We start from the raw sequence: 24,740 nt of genomic DNA on the forward strand, positions 1-24,740 counted from the left end.
TTACCCTCTTCCATTGAGTAAAATGGCCATTTAAACCTACCCTCTGTTTTCTATCTGATAATCAATTCCTAATCCACAACTAAACTTTGCCTACTATCCCAATTCTTATATTGTTATGTTAGAGTGGCTTACAGAGGCAAGGCCCAATAACACGTTCTCAGATTTTTCTCTTATTGCTTTCTTTAAAATCAAGAGAGATGTATTGAATTTGGGCTTCAGTTTTCATTCCTATGGTTAAATATGATCCATTAAAAACTTGCATTTGTTGTTTCATCTTTGTCTCTGTCACTGAAGCTGCTCTTGCCAACTCTAGTCTGAGCGGCAGCCTAGGTGCTGAACCCACAGGGCAAACACGAGGCCTTTGACAGGACCTTCAGTTCATGGATGGTTCAAAAGCCCCTCGTTTGTTTTTTTTTCTTTTTACTTCCCAGGCTCACACCTGGAGGTCCATACACTACTGACTGATGATTCCAAACTTACTGATCCATTAAGGATCTTCTACTTGGCAAACGATATTGAAAGAATACTGAAAATGCATTGGTACATAATAGAATCATATGTTTTCGTGCGCCCCCCCCCTAAAAAAAAAATGTTATAACAGCATTCACCAGACAGATTTATGCCATTGGCTTTTAATCCTGACATTGACAGAAATTATTCTGGCACTACTGGCTATTTCCATTATGGAATGCATTCCTTATGTCCACAAATAAAAAAGACAAAAGTGGTTTTATATCCAATCATGAGAAAAAGGTTTTTACCAAGGATATTTTTCAAATTATAGGGGGTCCTTTTATTACAAGGCAATCATGTTGTGTCATCAATTCTTATATGCTACGATGCCTGATATTTTCAAGAATATGATGTCTCGCTATCAACCACAAAAGTCCCTGCGTTCTGCAGGTGTTGTATTGTTGAAAACAAAGGCTAATCCTAAACATGTAGATACGAACACTATGACCTTTACATGTGCAGGAGTTAAGCTGTGTAATGGCCTTGTTGGCCAAATTCGAAAATGTGGAGAGAGGAATTCTTTTAGGAAAATATTGAAGGCTCAGCTATTTGTTAATGCATTTTTCTAAGCATTTGATTCATACTATACTGAATTCATGTTGTACTGTATATTTTTATTTTATCTTCTTATTTTGTATAGACTTTTAACATTTTATGTATGTAACCCCTTGTGAACCGTTTTGGATAAAAACGGTATAGAAATTTTTTTTATTATTATTTTATTTATAATTTCAAATAATTACATACACAATTGTACAGGAAATACTGAATACATCTCTTCAATTCATCAAAAGATAAATGAATATGAAACATAAAACATAAGAAAATCTCTAACATAGTCCACCTATAGGAGGAGAAAAAAAAGCTTCAAAAAACCACCTTGTGGGAATCAAGAAATTAACTAAATATCATAATTAAAGAGGAAAAATTGCTCAAGCATACACTATTCCTAACATTCCATGATCACATTATACTGTTTCGCTCTGGACCACAGTAGTTACCCCTTTACCTTCCAGGAAAAAACCATTTGGGCAGGTTAAAAAAAATGTATTTATTCCTTTAATAGGAAATAAAACACTTACAAGGAAATCTTAATTGAAAACTTGCCCCCAAAGAAATCACTCTTATACGGTATGTAAGAAATTCTTTCCTGCGAGATTGAGTCCATTTAGATACATCTGGAAATATATTCACCTTTTTGAAATTTTTAAAATAAATTAATTAAGGTGCGCTAACCGATTTAGCACACGTTAAATGCTAAAGCATCCATTATATTCTATGGGCATCTTAGCATTTAGCACACACTAAATCAGTTAGCGTACCTTAATCAAAGGACCCCGAGGGAGAGACACCGCACTACACCAAGTACACGGACCTGAGGCAGAGGAGGTTGATGAGGAAAGGGAAGTCTGCTATTGTGGTGGGAGACTCGATCTTGAGAGAGGTAGACAGTCACGTAGCTGGAGGAAGGGAGGACCGGCTAGTGACTTGTCTCCCAGGGGCCAAGACACGAGACATCACTGATAGGATCGAGAGGATTCTGGACGGAGCAGAGACAGAGGAGACTGCAGTAATAATCCACGTCGGAACGAATGATGTGAGCCGGAGGAACTTCAGCATGGCCACACTGACTGACCAGTTCAGGGTCCTGGGACGAAAGCTGAAGCGGAGCACACGGAGGATAGCATTCTCGGAGATCCTGCCTGTACCGAGAGCAGATGCAAAGAGGCAGGCAGACCTCCAGGCTGTGAATGCATGGTTGAGGAGATGGTGCCAGGAGGAGGGCTTCCACTTTGTGAGGAACTGGACGTCCTTCTGGGGAAAGAGCAAGCTCTACCGGCGGGACGGCCTGCACCTGAGCACAGCGGGAACTAGACTACTGGCAGCCAATGTGAGGAAGGAGATCGAGAGGGCTTTAAACTGAGGAGAGGGGGAAAGCCGACAGCTGATCTGATGTTGACGCTTCGGACAACAGTATCCAGAACAGATGCTGAACAGGCTGACTGCAGGAAGGAAGCAGAGGGACCGGAGGATCTTATGATCAGACAGCGAGGGAAACATCAGGTAAAGGGAGCTTGCTGGGAGAAGACTAAGGGGCATGGAGACACAGGGGGACTGGGTGGCACGAGGGCGAAAGCTGAGTGCAATATAGAGGTACCACAAGGCGAGGGGTAACAAACAGAGGCTCAAGGGATGATAGCCCAGGAGGGGGCCGGTAGGGCTAGAAAACCCAGAGGAAAAGCAGGGAAGTGGGGTGGCGGGAATGTGGGGAAGCTGAAAGCTAAGAGGGTAAAGGCTGAGGGCAAAGCAGAAGCACAGGGAACGGGAGAACTGCCCGAAATCCAAGGGCAGGCGGCCCAGGTAAATGCAGAGGTGGAGGAAAAACGACGGGACTTACGGGACCTGCGGTGCTTATATGCAAATGCAAGAAGCCTCATGGCCAAGATGGGTGAACTAGAAGTCGTGGCCAAGGGGGAGGACCTAGATATAATTGGAATTGCAGAAACCTGGTGGACAGAGGAAAATCAATGGGATGTGGCGCTGCCGGGGTACAAGCTCTACAGGAGGGAAAGGACCCACAAGAAGGGGGGAGGCATAGCACTATATATAAAGGACTCTATCCACTCGATCGGGATGGATATGGCAACGAAGGCAGAGGGGCTGGAATCGCTATGGGTCAAATTGCCGGGAAACAAGGGTGCAGGCATAAAACTGGGGCTGTACTATCGCCCACCTGGTACGCCAGAAGGAGTCGGACACGACTTGGAAGCGGAATTGAGACAGGAATGCAGGACTGGAAGTGTAACAGTGATGGGGGACTTCAACTACCCGGGAATAGACTGGAGTACGGGTCACTCCAACTGCACTAGGGAAACAGGATTTGTAGAAGCTGTGAGGGAATGCTTCATGGAGCAACTAGTCAAAGAACCGACGCGAGGGGGTGCTACTCTTGACCTCATCCTAAACGGATTAGGGGGGCCTGCAAGAGGGGTAGAAGTGGGAGGACCACTAGGCAACAGTGATCACAACGCGATCAGATTCACATTAGAAAGGGGGACACCCATAGTAAGGAGGACCGCAACAACTGCGCTCAACTTCAAGAAAGGGAACTATGTTGCTATGAGGGAAATGGTGGGGAGGAAGCTCAGAAACATCTTTAGGATGGAGAATGTGGGAAGCGCCTGGACCCTATTCAGGGACACCCTGCAGGAAGCACAAAGAATGTACGTCCCCAGTTTCAGGAAAGGACAAGCGATCAAAGGACCCGGTTTGGATGTCAACTGAAGTAAAGAGGGCAATAAATGACAAAAAAGTATCCTTCCGGAGATGGAAAAAGGACCCAACGGAGGAAAATCACCAGGCGCACAGGAAATGCCAAAAGGAATGCCACCAAGAGGTTAGAAAAGCGAAAGGGGAATACGAAGAGGGGCTGGCCAGGGAGGCGAAAAACTTCAAGGCATTCTTCAGTTACGTAAAGGGGAAGCGACCAGCGAGAGAGGAGGTGGGGCCGTTGGACGATGGGGATAGGAAGGGAGTGATTAAGGAGGATAAAGAGGTAGCTGAGAGGTTGAACACGTTCTTCTCGTCGGTTTTCACGAGCGAAGACACATCTAATATACCGGACTCAGAGGAGCTCATGAGTGGGGAACAGGCCGAAAAATTGGAGCACATAGAGGTAAGTAAGGAGGACGTCCTCAAACAGATAGACAGGTTAAAATGCGGTAAATCACCGGGCCCGGACGGGATCCACCCAAGGATTCTGAAGGAACTAAGACAAGAAATAGCGGGCACAATCCAGCATGTTTGCAACCTATCCTTGAAAACTGGTGAGGTACCAGAGGACTGGAAATTGGCGAATGTCACACCTATCTTCAAGAAGGGATCGAGGGGTGACCCCGGGAACTACAGGCCGGTGAGCCTGACTTCAATTATAGGGAAGATGGTGGAAGCTATGATCAAGGACGGCATTTGCGAGCACATCGAGAGGAATGGCCTACTGAGAACAAGCCAGCACGAATTCTGTAAGGGAAGGTCGTGCCTAACGAATCTTCTGTACTTCTTTGAGGGAATAAGCAGTCAGGTGGACAATGGGGAACCCATAGACATCATTTACCTCGATTTTCAAAAGGCTTTCGACAAGGTGCCACACGAAAGGCTGCTTAGGAAGCTGTGGAACCACGGGGTGGGAGGGGATGTGCACAGATGGATCAAGCACTGGTTGTCGGGTAGACTGCAGAGGGTCGGAGTGAAGGGCCAATATTCTGACTGGCGGGGAGTCACGAGCGGTGTGCCACAGGGATCGGTGCTGGGGCCGTTACTCTTCAACATATTTATCAATGACCTGGAAAAGGAGGCAAAGTGTGAGGTTATAAAATTTGCAGACGATACCAAACTGTGCGGTAGAGTTAGGTCCAGGGAGGAGTGTGAGGACCTGCAAAGGGACCTGGACAAGCTGGAAGACTGGGCAAACAAATGGCAAATGCGCTTTAACGTGGAAAAATGCAAGGTCATGCATATAGGGAAAAAGAACCCGTTGTTCAACTTCAAATTGGGTGGGCATTGTTGGGAGACAGCAGACTTGAGAGAGACTTGGGTGTGCTGGTGGATGCATCACTGAAGCCATCTGCACAGTGCGCAGCAGCCTCGAAAAAAGCCAACAGGATGCTGGGCATCATAAAGAGGGGCATAACAACCAGGACGCGGGAAGTCATCATGCCATTGTATCGAGCGATGGTGCGTCCACATCTGGAATACTGTGTTCAGTATTGGTCGCCACACCTCAAGAAGGACATGGCGGTACTTGAGAGAGTCCAAAGGAGAGCAACGAAACTGGTAAAAGGGCTGAAACACTGCCCATACGCCGAGAGGTTGGATAGGCTGGGGCTCTTCTCTCTGGAAAAAAGGAGGCTCAGGGGAGATATGATAGAGACCTTCAAGATCATGAGGGGCATAGAGAGGGTGGATAGGGACAGATTCTTCAGACTGAAGGGGACAACAAGTACGAGGGGGCATTCGGAGAAACTGAAGGGAGATAGGTTCAAAACAAATGCAAGGAAGTTTTTTTTCACCCAAAGGGTCGTGGACACTTGGAATGCGCTACCGGAGGAAGTGATCAGGCAGAGTACGGTACAGGGATTCAAACAGGGATTGGACGAATTCCTGAGGGATAAAGGGATCGTGGGATACTGAGAGAGGTGCTGGGATGTAACACAGGTATAGAAAGCTAACCAGGTAATAAGTATAGAAAAACCCAACAGGTCATGCATGTGCAAGACCGGAGGGTTAGGACTACGATGGGAAGATAGGACTTCAATGAGAAACCAAGGTGGCAAGGGAGCCCCTTCTGGTGATTCAGACAGGTCGTGACCTGTTTGGGCCGCCGCAGGAGCGGACTGCCGGGCAGGATGGACCTATGGTCTGACCCGGCGGAGGCACTGCTTATGTTCTTATGACCCCATAATTTTTCAAATGTGATCAAAGTTGCACCATGTCTCTGCAACTCGGTCCACACAGGCAGCACCAAAAGGAAACTGTGAAGGATTTTTTAATTCAGTATTTGATTTTTGCATAGGTATTCACTGTTTATAGTTTATTTATTTGTATCCTGCTCTACACAAAGCGGGTCACAACAAATACATATATAATCATAAAATCAACAGTACATACACAACAGAATAATTACAAACTATGAAAAAGCAAGAAAGCGACCAGTGCTCAAACATACAACCTAAAATTTAATTCCCATACGTTATCATACAAAAAAAGATATCATTGTTCTTTCCAAATCACTAAAGCCAAGAACGTCAAGCAAAATAACTCTCCAAATGGAATGGGAATAGGATGAAATTTAACATGTGGGAAAAACTGGACCAGAGATCCCAGCAAAATAAAATCCCAGTCCCATTGGGAAAAGAAGCTTCAGCTTCTGTAGCATAGAAAACTAGAGTGAAATATAGCAGTTAGATAACAGGGCAATGCAGTTTAGAAATGGGACTTCCTTACTCTTATAACCCTCAGGACTACCCCGGAACTGCTTCCCCTCAAACTTCTCCCATAGCCCCAGAACTGTTCCCTCCACAACTACCAAACCATCCCGCAAACTTCACCATCCCTATAAAATACCCCCTGCAACTGACTCACCACTCCCAAACTGCCCCATACCAAAGAATTATCACGCCTCACAACTACCACACCTTTCTGCAAACTGTCCCATCCCCCCAAAAATGCTCCCTGTAACAGCCCTGCCACCCCACAAACAGTCCTGTCCCCAAAATCTACCTTTGCAACTGCACCACCACTCTACATACTACCTTCACACCCAAAAATACACCTTGCAACGGCAATACCATCACCAAATTTGGCCACTACTCCAACTGCTCCAGCACCCTGTAAACTGCCCATTTTCAAAAACTAACCACCCACAAATGACCCATCACCTCACAAACTACTCCAGTTTCCATATATACCCTACCCACTACTGACACAACACCCCATAAACTACTCCCAAACCCCATCACCCCACAAATTACCCCATCCCCCAAACTAGTGTCTTCACAACCACCCCTACATGCTGTGAGCTACACTGTAGGAGTTTGTTGATGCAAGATATATTTCTGATTAGTTACAGCTCTCCCTCTGGATTCGCAGTTTCCCTACTCACGGTTTCGCTTATTCGTAATATTTTTTTCTTCTTTTTTGCAGGCTGCCTGAACCTCCTTGGACCTTACCTGGTGGTCTAGTGGAGACGCAGGGCAGGAGCGATCTTCCTATGCTGCTGCCCCGTGCAAAGCCCTCATCAAAATGGCTGCAGTGAGTTCCCATCTCGAGACTACAAAAGGAACTCACTGCAACCATTTTGATGAGGGCTTTGCACGGGGCAGGAGCATAGGAAGATCGCTCCTGCCCCACGTCACCACTAGACCACCAGCGGGGCAGAAGCCGAAGAGCCAACCTGAATACCTCCATATAGCTAGCACATAGCAAGGAACGGCGCACAGCTCAGAGCAAGGACAGCAGTACTGCCGGCAAGAAGGGGAAGCAGATGCTGTAATTGCCAGTGGCCAGACAGCCTACCACAGCGAGAGCAGAGGTATGGTTGGGGGAGGTCCGGAACGCAGCAGGAAGGCGGGGGTGGGTCAGAGCCGGCCCAAAAAATTATTCATGATTTTTCCCTATTCACGGGCCGGCTCTGCTCCTAACCCTCGCGAATACGGAGGGAGAAGTGTAATTCTCTCATATAGCTGTATAATCTTATTTTAATTATAAATTATCTATCCAAGTCCTAGGACCAGAAATATGAGCACAGTTTTGAAATACAAATGCTATAATTAAGTCCGTGAACACTTGGGCAGAAAAACTTTATTGCCATCAGCTATTAAGAGAAGAAACATTCATATCACAAAGGACAATGAGGTTAGCAAAATCACTTTCTTAGATTTACTTTGCCCCAGTATCCTATGATAAATCATGTGTAGACAGATCAAAGAAATACACTGGGGAGAAGATAGACATTTTTGAGAAAGAGGTAAGCAGAGAAAATCCATAACTAGTAGTGCTGCCCATTTCAGGGGAAAATTTTTTGATTTGATCTATTGAATTGATTTTTTTAATTGGATTCGATTCACTTTTCCTGCCCAATGGGCTGGTTTGTTTGTTTTTTACAAACGGCCTGGCGGGTTTATTTTTGTAGCCTCTTAACCAATCCCACCCACCTTTCCCCTCTCCAACCCCAGGCCAGTACTGTGGTGTAAACAAAACAAGAAAAACTTTTCCTCTCTCTATCAGGTCCTAGCTCATGCTCGCTGTCTAACACCAGCTCTGGCAGGATACACATTTCAAATTTGACAAATTGTAATCACAAAACAGAAAATAAAATTACTTTTTCTACCTTTTGTTCTCTGGTCATTTTATTGTTCAAATCATGTTGGTCCCAGGCTCTGGTTTCTGTTTGTCTTCTGTTAACTCACTCACCAGAGTCTCCTGTCCATTTGCCGTTTTCTTTTCTCCATGCTCACCATTCATCTTTCATCTCTGTACCTTCCCTTCCACTGCCATTTCCAACATTTCTGTTTCTTTCCCTCTGTCTACCATATCTCTCTCTCCCTGCCTTGTGCCCTGAGTCAAACCTCTCTATTCTCCTCCATGCAGCATCTCTCCCTTCCTCTCCTCTATTATGATGTGTAACATTTCTTTCTCTCTCCCCATGTACCATCTTTTCTTGTCCTCCACTCTATGTCCAACATTTCTCTCTCTCTCTCTTCTCCATACATGTCTCCCTCCCTTCCACCATATGCAAGATTTCTTCCTCTCACCCCTTTCTACCTCTTTGTTGCATCTTTCCCTTCATCTCCTCCACCCCATGTCAAACAATTCTTCCATTCTCCTTTCTCCCCTATGTGCAGCAGCTTCCCTCCCACCTATCCCCCTAAGCAGCACTTCTCGATCGATTAACCTCCCCCCTACTATGAGACCACAACTTTTGGGCCTCTGAAAGCACACGCAGCGGTGAACAGGCTGCTCGTGGCTTGCCTGCTAGGGCTTCCCTCTGCTCCGTCATCAGTGATGTCATCGGTGACGCAGAAGAGGGCAGGCCCCAACAGGGCAGACCAGGAACGCTGCCTCTATCCATTGGACACCGCCATTGCTGCTGCCACTTTAGGAGGCCCGGAGATCTTTCAGGACTCACTGAATCGGTGAATCCAATTTTTCTAGCAAACGAATTGATTCACCAAAGTGAATCAGTGAATCGGGCAGCATTAAAACCAGCATTGTCTATCTCTGTTTAAAGAAAGCCTCAGATAATATCTCACTCTAGAAGACACTTTTATGTCCTACTGCAGATACTGCAACAGTGGGGTAGATATGCGAAACAGACTAACAGTAATGTTGGAATCTCACAGATCTTGTATTTTTCCTTGGAGCTCTATATGGATATCTGATGGAATGAATGGGGATGGGGGAAGGCTTGTCGTGTCCTCCTGTTATAATTGCAGAGGAATCCAACAATGGGACTGGCCCTGTGACATTTCTTTATGTTCCAACATAAACTCTGCAGGTTGTTTTTGTCAGCTTGTTAACACCCTTTCTTTCCGCTCCCCATTTTGAGGTGCTAATTGTTAAGACCCACACAGAATACTGAAAGTGTTAGTTCCTTGCCAGTTAGTTCCCTAGGGGTGCATAATGGCAGAGTGGCATTCTGCACATTGTGAGAACGCAACCCCTGCTCTAAAGAAGGAGAAGGTAACAAATTTAAACGCCCTCAACAAAGTGAGTTCAAGAAAAATGTATTTTAGAAAACCAGTAACACTTGATGGATGAGAAGCTTTCGCTCTGGCTTTTAACCTTCCCTGGTGGTCAATTAACCAGGAAATGCCTTGTCTATTGTAAACGATTGCTTAGGTGTACAGTTCATACAGAAAATGTGCCTAAGATCAATAAGAGTATTAAGGTTCAATTTATGGAACACCATTCTCCCCTAACAAAAGGAGCAAGGCATGTGGATATATTGCACATATAATCTATGTGATTGTGGGTCAGCACCCGCATTTCTCGTGTACTAGCTTGAGTATTAATTTTTCTCATTTCTTCAGTAGAAATATGAGATCTATCAAACAACAATAACTGAAAGACACAATTTCAGACCCATTGTGTTTTTCTCATGCCCAAGCTGTGAGCACTAGTACTTGTTCTTTACCTGTTTCTCTTCTTCCGATGTTCCCTGTTTGAGTTCTCAGATTCACTGCCGCTGCTTGTATTGCAACGAGATCGAGATCTAGGCAAAGAAATAAGCAAATGAGTTTTATTGCCTTGCGGACTTTGAAACTGCATTCGAAATGCGAATAATTCAATCAGTCAACAGAATGACTCTGCTTCCCCAAAGTCAATGCATGGTACAGAAAAGTTTGGAGAGAATCCAGCTCGTCCATCGGTTCAAGATTCCTTAGATATCTCAATGAATCTTTATCAATTATACTGATGGTTTGGTCAGACTTCATAAATGAGAACTGAGGGCAGGAAAATATAGTATATATTGTACCTCAATTCAAAAAGTGCTGAAAACTACTTTGAATCGTATTTGGATCTGGTGGGCTTATTAAAAAAAATTCTCTCCACCTTTCCTACTCATTTTGGAAAACAGCAATATGTATTTATTTACCGCCTTTTTGAAGGAGATCACTCAAGATGGTATACAGCAAAAATAAGTCTTACATAAGAAACAGACAACAGTGTTCTCCCCAGAAATTTTTTCCAGCCGGGTGGGATGAAACGGGGAAATTTGGTGGTGGGGAAAATTAAGGGCTCCTTTTACAAAGGTTTGTTAGGGCCTTAACGCGCGGAATAGCGTGCGCTACATTGCCACTCGTGCTAGCTGCTACCGCCTCCTTTTAAGCAGGTGGTAATTTTTTGGCTAGCGCGCACCAATCTTGTGTGTGCACTAAAAACTCTAGCGCACCTTAGTAAAAGGAGCCCTAAATGTGCACCATTTTTATTAGTTAATTATTATTAATTATTTTCCAATGCTCAATTGAAGTAAATATCCCTAAAGCCTGTAACCAACCATCAAAGTTGGCAAATTATTTTTGTTTGAATTTAACTCTTTTTACGCATTACGTTAGCGACATATACACTACCCCCTCCTTTACGAACCCTAGTGTGGGTTTTAGAATTCCTATGAGCAGTTACCGCTGCTGCCGGCGCTAAAACATGTACTATGGGTTTGTAAAGGAGGGGGTAAGTATCGTACCTAAAAAGTTTCTCTCAAGTCTCACTTTTAACTGTCAATGAACCGCTTGTAGCTTTAGCTCACACTTCCTTGTAGCTCTTAGCCTCTTATCTCTGTTGAGAAACAATGGGGAGGGCTTCTCTACACCTTAAAAAGATACTTCTGGCTAATCAAGCCTGGAACAGGATAATACCATATGCGCATATCAAGTTCCCCCCTTCCCTCACCCTAAGGGAGAGCTGGCCAAATATTAAGCCCAACATACCCAACACCCTGAAACTGACCACTTTACGGAGACCGAGACCACCACAAATCCGGCCATACAGGACACAAGGAAAAAAAAATCACAGAGAAAGCCACCAGTAGAGGTATCTAGACCGCTACCCCCTAGATTGGATGTGGTTAGAATGGCAACTCATGTCTACAATGCGCCTTTGTCATATACTCAGTATCAAAATGCCCAGATACAGTAAAGATAATAGAATATTAGCTGATACATGGAAAACATTGCATTTTGTAAGTAATTTAACAACTATTCCAATTCATGAATCTACAAATCAATCTTTATGGCTAAACTCCAAGATTCAAATAGGCGGAGAAAAGGTCGCCTGGAAGCATTGGATGAAAGCAGGAATACGTTTATTGGATGTTGTTATGTCTAATGGTAAACTGCTTGAGTTTTCACAATTGCAACATAAATATGGCATCAATAGATCAGAAAGTTTTAGATGGTTGCAATTGAAGCAGGCCATTCAGGCGGGGTTCCCTGAATGGAAAAACCTTAATGATCAATATAGTATGGAGTTCCTATGCTTTCAGGCGGATTTCCTGGGTCACGACAGGGGTATAAATTGTTAACTGGACTGATTAAAAAGAAACCAAATGTCTGAGAGACATTTGGAGCATAGAGATCAAACATCAAATTTCTGTGTCTAAATGGACACAAATTTGGACTTGGAGGATGAGATGTACAGTGTCAGCATCTATGAGACAAACATGTTTTTTTCTGTTGTATAGAGCATTATGGACCCCTGTTCGGTTACAAAAATTGGATAGCTCTAAGTCTAATAAATGTTGGCACTGTCATCTCGAAGCAGGGACTTTAGATCATTTGTTATTCTATTGTCCATATGTTATAGCTTTTTGGAAATCAATTTGGGACCAAATTAATTGTTTATTAGATAATCCAGTGGCACTGTCATATGATACTATGCTGTTTGGTATGGCAATGAGAGCAAAAAGTCAGATTTCTTCAAATAATAACAAATTATTACTTATAATGACTGGGGGTGCCATTCAACAAATTACTTATAATTGGAAAAACTGGAGTAGACTACATTATAATTTTTGGTGGAATTCTCTATGTCATATATATGAAATGGAAAGATTTACAGCAATACAGAAAGGGTGTTTTAAGAAATTTCAAGATGTGTGGGAGCCATTAACAAAATATTGTACTGATTAGAGGACATTTTTTCCCTTGAATTTACAAGTTCAGTTGTGAGGTGGGTAGGCAGGGTAATTTATTATTACAAATCATACAAGGTATTTGATTATATGATATGAAAGGGTGGGAGATAAGAGCATATCATTTGTACCATTGATGATTATTAAGTTATATATTTATTGTTAATTTGTTTGAATATATTGTCACACTTATTGTAAGTTTGAAAATGAATAAAGATTAAAAAAATAAAAATAGACCGCTACCCCAGAGGAGATTTCGCGGACCCTTTTCCCTCACCCAAGAAGCCAAGACACACAGTATTACATTACATTATTACATTGGTGTCTTTTATTCTGCCAATACCTTGCAGTTCAAGGCGGATTACAATAAGAGACATTCTGGTCATATCCAGTAAGATTACAAGATGGTTATTTGGTTAGAATGTTTAGGGACTGGTAGAAGTTTCACATTTGACAGGAATATTCCAGCGTACTGTTCTTCTTTCTGGCAGTTAGACACATCCATGGCTAGAAGCCACCTACCCCCACTGACTATATTTCAGAAAAGGATTTTTACGTGACAACATTTTTTCTTGATAACCAAAACAAAGACACAAAACCATCCAAGTAAGCACAAAACATATATCACACTATACAAAAGTGAACTGCACCGGTCATCAGAAACATTTTGTGTGTGTGTGTCCCAAAAAAGAAGGAGCTATCCATTCCCATTAACTACTGTCCCTCTCCATTCCTACTGCACCCCCCACCTCAAACAGCCCCCCCCCCAAACACAGCAAAAAGGAATTTTTATAAAAAGCCACCTTTCTGAAATCTTTGCAATGGGGGGGGGGGGGGGGGGAAGGGAGGTAGGCATTTAAACACTTCTCTGACTGTAACAATGCCAGTCCCCAGTGCTGCCAAGCCCCCCCAAGTTGAAGAGAAGAGAACGTAGGGAATTTCTGAATGCTCTGAACCCCCTGCCTGCTGCACTACGGGCTCTAACAGCACGAGAACACCACCCACCCCCGCGGTACTGCTCTGAAGCGAAAGCTAGGCACAGGCCATCTCCCTCACCCCCTGGACCCAAGGTCTCTGCTATTCGCGTGCCGCAACAGCAAGTAAATGAAGCCTACACTGTTCTTTCCTTCCTCTTCCCCTCCCCCACTCCGGGGCCTCTCGGCTTCTCCTTCCTTATTAGGTCAGGGTCGCTGCGGGCTGATCTCCAGGTTCAGGTTGATCCTGCGCCGGGCCTCGCAGTTCTCCTGCTTCAGCTTCGCCTCCAGGTGGGAGAGTTTCTGCTCCAGCGAGGACGCCACCATTTTTGCTGTCCCCGCCACTAATAGTAAATAAACAGAGCACTGCGACTGTGTACATTGAGCTGCCTGCGCAGGGCCAGAAAGGACTTTCACAGGAAATTCATTAGACTAGGATCGGAGAGAAACGCTTAGCAATCACCAAAGTCCCATAGCGAGCCGGCTTTCCTGTCTCTGCGCAATCTAGTCTACCGAGAGTAAAAAAGGTAGATCTGCGGCTATCATTTCACAATGTCATGTGAGATGACAGCTAGGTGCTCACCTAAATTAACCGGGCGGAGCGCCCGACTAAAACATGCTAGGGAGAACACTGGACAATTACATCAGTAGAAAAAAAATATTCAGATTACAGTACAAAGATTATAATGTCCACACAATGAGTGATAAAACATTTTAATAGACAGCATAGGGTGTAAGCAAAGAAGTATTTAAATAGGAGAGAGTATCAGAGGTTAGAAAATAAGGGACTAATGTGAAGAAAGTTGTACACGAGGTCAGACTGGTGCTTGAAAATTATCTCATTATAGCTTTATTAGTGAAAACTGACCTCTCTAGCTAATGTACATAAATTAGCGTTATGTGAAAAAGCTATTTAAAAAAAAAATTATTATCAAAGAAAAGTTTCATACAGCCTCACAAGCTCAAATGCAATAACATTTTGGGATATACTGGACCAATCAAAGGCATCAGAACCTGCAAAGAATCCAGTTTGTTTGCATTACTTTATACAAGACAAAGGGCTGGATTTTCAGCTGGAACAATAACCATGTTAATTTAAATGCAAGTGCTTAAATTACTACATATATTCGGTATACTGTATACAGTATACTCAAATATAAACCGATCCGAATATAAACCAAAGTAACCTTTTGCCCCCCCCCCCAAAAAGGAGGAAAAAAGGTTGACTCGAATATAAACTGAGGTTAAAAATCTGGGTATGTGAGTGTCATTTGTCAGGGATCATGCCATAAGTAAACCATTAATTTTTCAGTTAGGGCTATTTCAAGTCCAAAAACGCTGAAGGACAGCTGACAAATATTTTTCTACTTGAGGCCTCGACACCAACCAAAGTTTCTGGACTTCTACCCCCATCAGAATACCTGGCCTCAGTCACACATGCAGAAAACAGAAAAAAAAACCCCAACCCTTTAACGACCTCTTTTACAAAGCCACGCTAGCAGCTGCCGTACGGCAACAGGCCAGAAGCCCTTTAAATCTCTATGGGCTTCGGGGCCGTTAGCGCAGCAGTAAAATACAAACCCACAGACTAAAAGTACTATTGTACACAAACAGAACCCTAATATGCCAGACTCTGCCTACAGTACACCACAAAAGAAATAGAAAGAAATGCATTTATTCCTGAACAGTCCAAAATATAAAACCAGATATAAATTTTCAAAATTTACAAATTTCAATCACTAAATTGAAAATAAAATAAAATAAAATTTTTCTTACCTTTGTTTTATGGCAATTTTATTTTTCTGGTCATCTTGTTCCATCTGTGCTGTTTCCAAGGCCTCCTTATGCATTTGTTTCTTTCTTTTCTTTTCTTTCACTTTTTGCCCTACATCCTTTTTTGACACTGATTTTCATATTCAGTTTTCTTCCATTTTTCTGCCTCCATCTCACCATCTTTTCCCCTTCCCTCCATCCAAGTGCACCATCTCTTCTCCTTCCCTCCGTCCATGTGCACCATCTCTTTCCTCCTCTTCCCCTTCCCTCCATCCATGTGCCGCCATCTCCTTCCTCTCCCCTTCATCCATGTGCCCCCATTCCTTTTCTCTCTGTCCCTCCCATTTATCATCTATCCTTTCTTTCTTCCTCCCTCCCTCCCCCAGTTCCACCTGGTTCTGAAGCCCCCTCACCAAGAAAGCTACAAAGAGCTCACTGACATGGGAGCGACTCTCTTGCACTGCCCGCTAGCTTCCTCTGCACCGTTCCTTTGCTGCGGTCCACACCCAAGCGGAAACAGGAAGTACAGAGGAGGCCATCGGCAGCGCTGGAGAATTGAAGAACAGTTGCTTGGGCAATCCTATCCTCCACTATCTGCTCCCCCCTACCTCAGACCGACATCGCACTTACAGGCCCGATGCTCTGAAAACTGTCACCGACGCTCTGTACTGGTGAAGGGCCTTGATCATCTGCACAGGCTCAAGGCTTGCTGGACTCCGAGAATCCTGGAGATGACGGGAGCCAGCAGGCCTTCAGCATGCGCAGATGCTCAAGGCCCTTCACCTCACCAGTACACAGTGTCAGCGACGGTTTCCAGAGCATTGGGCCTGTAAGTGCAATGTCAGTCTGGGGAGGGGGGAATAGCAGTGCTGGTCACTGGAGGGGAAGGTGCAGGATAACAGTGTCGGTCATCGGGGGAGGGTGGAGGATAACAGTGTTGCTCATCAGGTGGGGAGGCGAGGAAAAAAGCACCATCGTTGGAAGGTGGCTCAAATATAAACCAAGACCCCCATTTTTGGGTCATTTTTTGGGCCCAAAAATCTCAGTTTATATTCAAGTATACTGTATATGGTAAGCAGTGGCATTGAATATACATATTACTTTAGGCCAGTATGGTGACTGCACTATCTGGACAGCAGAATAGAGCTACAGCTGGCCAGTGTTCCAAATAAATGCTTTTGCTACAAAATTTTTAGAAGGAATTTAAATGTAAATTTGGTATAAGCTCCTTAGAGATTAACCTTTATGTGGAGTTATGTCGTCACCTGTCACTCTGAATGTGCCACATCGGTGCTGTTGTTAGGTGCCATCAACTCATGCTCGAGTCCTAGTGACTTGATGAATTGCAGATCTAAAAAAAAAAATCGGTTTTGTGCTAGTCTGGAAAGGTCCTCCAGCGTCATCCCCATGGTTGTTTTCAACGTGTCCAGCCATCTGATTGCAGGTCGCCCTCTTTGCCTGGCTCCTTCGATCTTTTCAAACATGATGTCCTTTCTCCAGTGATCTCTGTCTTCTGATGGTGTGATCAAAATAAGACAGACATAGCTTCATCATTTGGGCTTCAAGTGACATAGACAGTTTGATCTCTTCCAGAATCGATTTGTTAGTTCTTGTGGTTGCCTGGGGTCTCAGGGGAAGGGGGGGTTGTTCCCTCCCTGCCCTCTGCGGCTTTGCACCTCTCTACTCCTTTTACATTCCCTCATTCTCCTCCCTTGTCCAAGTTCCCACGTGTGGCCTTGGATGAAGACTTGTGGTCTGAGGAGCATGTGAATCTGGATGAGGACCTGGACCCTTAGGGAGACCTCCAGGATCCTCTTGAGGGGATGGCCGCTGGTAGTGGGGCCTTGGTTTTTCTGGCTACCAGCGAGGAGGCGTCCATGGTGCGCCTTTTTCAGAGAGACGAGCTCCCAAATTTGATCAACAGGTCTTCTCGGTATTATTCTTTGAGGAGACACCACCTGAGACCCCGCTCTTTTCCTATGCATCAAGATATTCAGGATATTGTTCTGGTGCAGTGGAATACGCTGAAGGCGCCATTTCGGTTTTCGCTCTCCATGGCTCATTTGCATCTCATCCCGGAGGGGGATAGGACTACCTTGAAGTCGCCTGTGGTGGATGTGGTGGTCTCCGCTATTGCAAAATGGCATACTTTGCCCGTAGAGGGCGGTTCTGCCTTACGTGATTCTGAGGAGCGTAAGTTGGAGACTCTCCTTAAACAGAATTTTGATGTCTCTGCCTTGGGGATCCAGGCGGCTATTTGTGGGGGGCTCGTGTTGCGGGACGTATTTCGGTGGGCCGAGTGTGTTCTTGACGTGAGTCTGATGATTGGTCCTTGGTAGATCAAGAGATGGCTTCATCAGTAGTCACAGAGACGGCCAGGCCGAAGGTTTGAATGCTCTAGTTCAGGGGTGTCAAAATCCCTCCTAGAGGGCCGCAATACAGCCGGGTTTTCAGGATTTCCCCAATGAATATGCATGAGATCTATTTGCATGCACTACTTTCATTGTATGCTAATAGATCTCATGCATATTCCTTGGGGAAATCCTGAAAACCCGACTGAATTGCAGCCCTCGAGGAGGGACTTTGACATCCCTGCTCTAGTTCAATCATGGCCAACGGAGGGGCTGTTGTATGTGTTCCCTCCGTGGCCATTAGTGGGCAGAGTTCTACTCCACATTACATAGTGTGACCAGTTAGGCTCCGTGCCTGCTTTGGTCCCTGTGGTTTCCCTAGTGTCCACCGTGGAAGCCAGAAAGAAGCCCAGGTGAGAGCAGGCTCAGTTTGAGCAGGGCCAGTAGTTTGCTCTTGGCAAGGGAGGTGCGAGGGAAGTCACGGGTCTCTTCCCAAGTAGAGCATTGCTGGCTCAAGCTAGGGTAATGCCATAGACCTGGGTGTGGAAGAGGCTGGTTCCACACCACCATTTGCCGCCCCTGAGCCGATAGAAGTAGGCTTGGCAACCATTTGCAAAGACTGAGCAAAGAGTTGTGAGGTTTTTCTTTTGTTTGCTGTTTTGTCTGAGATTGTTGTTTTTTTAACTCCGTCAGTTGCATGGACTGCCTTAACTGTGGGATTGTTTTTTCTATTTTGATTATCTGCACAGTTAAGCTGGGAGTGCTTTTGTGGGGAGAAGTTTACCAACAACTAGGATGGATTTTGAAAGATGTTTTGTGCTTTTTGGTCAGGTAAACTTGAGGCACTCCCCTAGACCCAGCAGTGCTAAAAGATAAGCTGGAGGCTTTGCTATTTAAAGCTGATTGATCATTGGTGTATCATAGCAGGGAGCTGAACTTTCTGGAAACCTGCTAGAAGCAGGCTTTGGAAGCTTGATTGCCAGAAGCTCTGTGGAGAATAAAAGCACAGAGCAGATTATTGGCATTTTGGGAGGAAAAATCCTGAACTCATCCAGAGTTTTCCTTTTTGGCGTTTTTTTCTTTGGGTTTTGCAAGTTACATTGTTTTTTTGGATTTTGCCATTCTGTTTCATTCTGACATTAAATTTTCTTTAGAAACCAAACCTGGAACTTTGAGCATTGGTTCAGTTTTTTTGTTTTACTCATATTAATGCAATGCCTGCAGGGCGACTCCATACTGGGTCACACGCCGGTGCAATTTTTGCTGTAGCCACTAGGGGCATTGAGGAGTCCTGTTGGAAGGCTCTGGTGCTGGCTACAATAGTAACATAGTAGATGACGGCAGATAAAGACCTGAATGGTCCAACTAGTCTGCCCAAATTGATTCAATCTAAAATTTTTTTTTTTTTTGGGGGGGGGGGGGTTCTTCTTTTTCTTAGCTATTTTTGGGCAAGAATCCAAAGTTCTGCCGGTACTGTTCTTAGGTTCCAACTATTGAAGTCTCCGTCAAAGCTCACTCCAGTCCATCTACACCCTCTCAGCCACTGAAGCCCTCCCCAGCCCATCCTACACCATAGTAACATAGTAACATAGTAGATGACGGCAGATAAAGACCCGAATGGTCCATCCAGTCTGCCCAACCTGATTCAATTTAAATTTTTTTATTATTTTTTTAAATTTTTTTTTTTAATACGTCCATATACAGACACAGACCATGCAAGTCTGCCCAGTTCTGGCCAGGTTCAATATTTACTATTATTTTCTGATTTGCATTGTTTGTCATCCAGGCCTGGTGGTTCTGGTAGCTCCGGATTGGCCCATACAGTCGTGGTCAGCGGATCTGGTGCGGGATCTGGTGTCGGATCCTCTTCCTCTGCCTCTTTCACCCAATCTTCTGACTCAGAGCCCATTCCCAAGTACGATCCGGGTCCCTTTTGTCTTACGACTTCTTGAAAGGGAATGCCTAGGTATGGAGGAATATTCAGATAAAGTGATCTCCACTCTCTTGGAGTCCCAGAGACTTTCCACTTCTCAGGCTTATGTGCGGTTTTGGCGTATCTTTGAGAAGTGGTGTACGGCGCAGAGAGTGGTCTCTTTTTGCGCTTCCCTGCCTAACATCTTAGAATTCTTGCAGGATGGCCTGACAAGGGGCTTGGCTTGGTCTTCTCTTTGGGTTCAGCTTGCAGTCTTGTCAACCTTTCATGGGTTATTACGGGTTCAGCGTCTGACTGCCATTCCTTTTTTTTTTTTTTTTAAACATATGTTTATTAACAATGAAGCAACACATACAGTCAGGTGGCAACAACGCCAGCGCATAAAAGCAGATATCAGATGACATATAGAAAGAACAGGCATAGGCAAACAAACCATAAACATCAGGAGGTCTGAAGTAATCCATTAACAAGAATCACAGGAAAAATCCCCACCCGAAGTCTGTGCAAACTCCACCTATTTTTCTTGCGCCCACAAACACCAACAAAGGAGACATTCCCCTAGCCCAACTCAAAACTCCATGCACACCAAGCAGCAGCAATCACCCCCCATACACACTCACCCCCCCCCCAAGCAAGCAAGCAACCCCCCTCTCCCCCACTCCTAGAGGGAAGAGCTGTCAAGTAGAAAGAAAAGGAAAAATGCCTATAGAATGGAAGTAAAAGTAGCAGTGAAAGCAGAAGGTCACCCTATTGGGCATAGGACTCCCGAAAACCCCCAAAAGGGAACCGCGCCCCGAGACTAGAAACCCAGGACTGTCGATCATGGGAGCACTGGCTCCGGAGCAGAGACCGAGCGCAACAAGCTCTCCCACAGAGCCACATAATATCTTTTATCATAGTTGGAGGAGCCCACATACCAGTGACGTTCAAAGGTGGCCATTTCCCGCAATTTGGCATGCCACAGCGCAATGACAGGGGGGGCCTCAGAAATCCAGCTAGAAAGAATTGTTTTCTTAACCACTAGAAAGACATTATAGATGAAGCGCCGCTGGGGGGCTGACAAACCCTGTGCCAGAAGCGGCTCCTGCAACCCCAGTAGTAAGACCCCATAGTCCCACTCCACCGACCGTTGAAGGATAGCCTCCAGCATGGGCAGCACCTCCCTCCAGAGGGTAATTTTAGAGCAGTCCAAGAAAGAGTGGAGGTACGTGCCCGGCTGACATTTGCATTTAACACAAGTGGCATCTTCCCAGAGTCCCAAGCTGGCTCCCCGCTGTCGCGTTAAGTAATAGCGGTGCAGGAGTTTAAATTGAGTGTCCTGGTACTCAACCGATTTACTGAAAGTATAAAGGGTGGTAAAACATTCCTGAAACTGATGCTCATCAATAGATACACCCAAATCACCCTGCCAGGCCTCTCTCACTCTGGAAATCCCATCCGTGGGACTCGAGAGCTTCAATAGTTTATACCAGTGTGAAAGCTTATTCAAAGAGGCCGGGGTGGCGTGAAATTGGGTGTCAAGCCTCCCAGACGCCCATGCTCCCTGATTACGAGTACGTTCCATCTCCCAGTAATGGCGGACCTGAAAATAGGAAAACAAAAAATGATTGGGGAGGTCCCAGGTCCGCTGAACCTGGGAAAAGGATGGGAAAGTCTGAGGGTCCAACTCAAGCAACTGCACCATGCCCGTGCAACCCCGAGACGCCCAGCCCTGAAACACGGAAGTCCCCCAGCCCGGCTGAAAGTTGGAATTACCCAGAAAACGAAGGAAGGGAGACACCGTGGGGCTAAGCCCCTGTCGGCGCCTCCACCAACGCCAGGCCTGCCGTAATGGCCACATAGATTGCAGCTGAACTCTATACCGGTGAGAGGGGTCGGATTGTGAATGGAGCAAATTCATAAACTGAAAAGGGTGAGTCCAACCCTCCACCCATCCCGGCGGAGAGTATCGTTCACATCCCGAGTGCCCTTCATGTATCCAGCGCATGAGCGCGGCCACATTGTAGAGACGAATGTCAGGGACATTCAGCCCTCCATTAGACTTATCCAACATCAGTTTCGCCATACTAATTCGCGGAGCCCTGGAGCACCAAATAAACTTGGAGAAATCGACTTGAATTTGAGTTCTTCTCTACGACGCAACCAAATTGGCATGGTCTGCAACGGGTATAACAGTTTCGGAAGCATGACCATTTTGACTAATGCTATCCTGCCCATCAGGCCCAACGGCAAGTCCTTCCAACACTGACAAAGCTTGCCTATCTCCTCCAAAGGCCGCAAAACATTCTCCGCATAGAGAACGGAAGACTGTGTGCTTAAGAAAATACCCAGGTACCGCATAGGCGCTGCCTTGGGCGGAATGGCCAAGAGCGCATGCCACGGCTCCGGTGGGCCCCCAGACAGCAGTAAAAGTTCCGACTTAGAGCAGTTAACCTGAAGTCCAGATAGCAACCCAAAAGCCCTCACCACTGCAAGAGCCCTATCAAGATGAATGGGAGCCTGATCCAAATACAAAAGGATATCGTCCGCGAACAAGCTGATTTTACATTCGTGGCCCCCCACTCTCACCCCCCGGATATGGTCACACCCTCTAATTTTGATGGCTAAGGGCTCCATGGCCAGCAAGAACAATAAAGGGGACAGTGGGCAGCCCTGCCGAGTACCCCGCTGAAGGCCAAAACGAGCTGTCAAACACCCATTAATTAATAGGCGAGCCTGCGGCTCAATATACAGAGCCTTCACCCAGGCCAGAAAGGAGTCCCGAAATCCGTACTGCTCCAAAGTCCAAAAGAGATATTCCCAGGAGATGCTGTCAAACGCCTTTTCCATGTCCAATCCCGCAATAGCTGGTTTTCCCCCCCTCCCCGCATGAGTCCGAATGGCTCCCAACACTTTCATCAAATTCATGGAAGCATAACGGCCTGGAACAAAACCCACCTGGTCGTGGTGAATAAGGTCGGGCAAAACAGCATTCAGCCTACGCGCTAGGGTGGCTGCCAGCAGCTTAATGTCCTGATCTAATAGAGAGATGGGCCGATACGAACTCACCAATGCATGGTCCTTGCCCGGTTTCGGCAATAAGATCACATGAGCAAGGTTATCAGGAAACACGGCATCGCCCGCGGACACTCCATTATACAGGGCGCACAAGGGCGGAGCCACCAAATCCTGGAGAATCCTATAATATTCTGGACCTAAACCGTCAGGGCCCGGTGCTTTCGCCAAGGTAAGGGAGCGGATACTCCGCAAAAGTTCCTCTTTCGTAAGTGGAGCATTCAAGGCCTGTAGCTGCGAGGGCTCAAGACCCGGAAGACGAAGATCAGAGAAAAAAGAGAGCAAAGACTCTCGATCCAAGGGACGTGCTTTGTACAGCTTCGAGTAAAAAGAGACAAATTGTTCCTCTATCTGCTGAGCTGTGGTGTACTCGGTACCCCGGGCATCCTTAATGGATGTAATAACTTGCTTCTTTTTAGGTGGGTGCACCAAATTAGCTAAAAGTTTCCCAGCCTTGCTCCCCCAGCGATACATTTGGTATCTGTGATAATACAAAGAAGTCCGCATACGATCATTAAGCAGCCCCTCTATCTGTTCCCTTAGCGACCTAAGTTCTCGTTTGTCGGAGTCGGACAGCGACTGAATATGGCGCTGCTTAAGGGTACGCAATTCACTCATAAGTTGCAGTATCTTCCCGTCCCGCTCTTTCCTCTTATGGGCCGTGTATGCTATGATATGCCCTCTCATCACCGCTTTGGAGGCATACCAGTACGTACTGGGACTCACATCGGTGGTCTGATTAGTCAGTTGATAATCTACCCATCGCGCTCTAAGGTATTCCCGAAACGCCTTATCCATATACAATTGAGGAGACAGTTTCCAGGACGTACCCCTAACCGTAGAGGAAAAAGAAAGGGTCACCACCACGGGAGCATGATCCGAGACAGTGCACTCCAAGATATCCGCTCGTAAAGCCGCAGTAAACAACCGGCGATCTAGAAGAAGGTAATCCAGTCGGGCATACGTGGTATGAGCATGAGAAAAGAAAGTGAAATCCCGATCATTGGGATGTAAGGTGCGCCAAATATCCACAATGTCTAAGTGGCCCAGCAGGAAGTTAATCCCCCTTGCAGCGTGATCACGAGGCGTCACTCTGGGTGGTTTACAATCGAAACTGGGATCAGCAGTGATATTAAAGTCTCCTCCCAAGATAAGGTTATACTCGGTATATTCTGACAATTTAGAGAGGAGCGTAGAGAAGAAGCTGTGGGTGTACACATTCGGAGCATAGATATTGCAGAGCATCAGTCTCTTTCCCCAAAGCTCCCCCAGGACCAGAACAAATCTCCCCTCGCGATCTTGAACCAGCTTGTGAAACTGAAAGGGTAAGTGTTTGTGAAGAAGGATCGCGACTCCCCGCCGCCGACCCTCAAAGGAAGAGGAGTACACCTCCCCCACCCAGCTTCTATGTAATTTGGAATGTTCCAACTGAGACATATGAGTCTCCTGGAGAAAGGCTATATCAGCACCCACTCTACGCAAGGAAGCCAGTACTCTCGATCTCTTTATAGGTGACCGAAGGCCATCGACGTTAAGGGTGACCACCTTCAAATCAGCCATTGTCAAAAGGCCAACACACTTGAAAAAAAACAGTGGTAGATGACATCCACCCCATCAGGACCTCCCAGCTAAGTCCCTGGGTAGAAAAGAGATAATTGCCACTCCCCCATCCAAGACCAGGCACTCCATACCTGCAGCTCCCCCCTCTGTAGTCAGGCACTCCCCACAAACTCTCCCCCGCCAGCACCCACACCCCCCAGTCACACACAGTCATACAATCCCAGACATTCCCCTGCAACCCCCGCAACCCCTCCCCACAAAGTTCCATAGCGGTAGCCCCCTCCCCCCAAGCCCCACAACCCAAAATGCACACTACCCACCCCGCTCACAAGAGAGTCCCCCCAAACCCCCCTGGATAAGATCCCAACAGAAAGCAGTAAAAGGCCTAAAAT

The 24,740-nt window shown here is 45.7% G+C and overlaps 1 protein-coding gene across 3 annotated transcripts in view; it reads right to left on the minus strand.

Moving 5' to 3' along the window:
* EPB41L4A (erythrocyte membrane protein band 4.1 like 4A) overlaps window positions 1-24,740 on the minus strand; it is a 536,698-nt gene that overhangs the window by 66,749 nt on the left and 445,209 nt on the right. For all 3 annotated transcript variants that reach the window (XM_033929128.1, XM_033929127.1, XM_033929129.1), the window contains one exon: window positions 10,208-10,285. In XM_033929128.1, the coding sequence (XP_033785019.1) occupies window positions 10,208-10,285 (78 nt within the window). The remainder of the gene's footprint in view (window positions 1-10,207; window positions 10,286-24,740) is intronic.

The sequence above is a fragment of the Geotrypetes seraphini genome, chromosome 1 (assembly GCF_902459505.1).
Source record: "Geotrypetes seraphini chromosome 1, aGeoSer1.1, whole genome shotgun sequence".
NCBI classification, from domain to species: domain Eukaryota; kingdom Metazoa; phylum Chordata; class Amphibia; order Gymnophiona; family Dermophiidae; genus Geotrypetes; species Geotrypetes seraphini.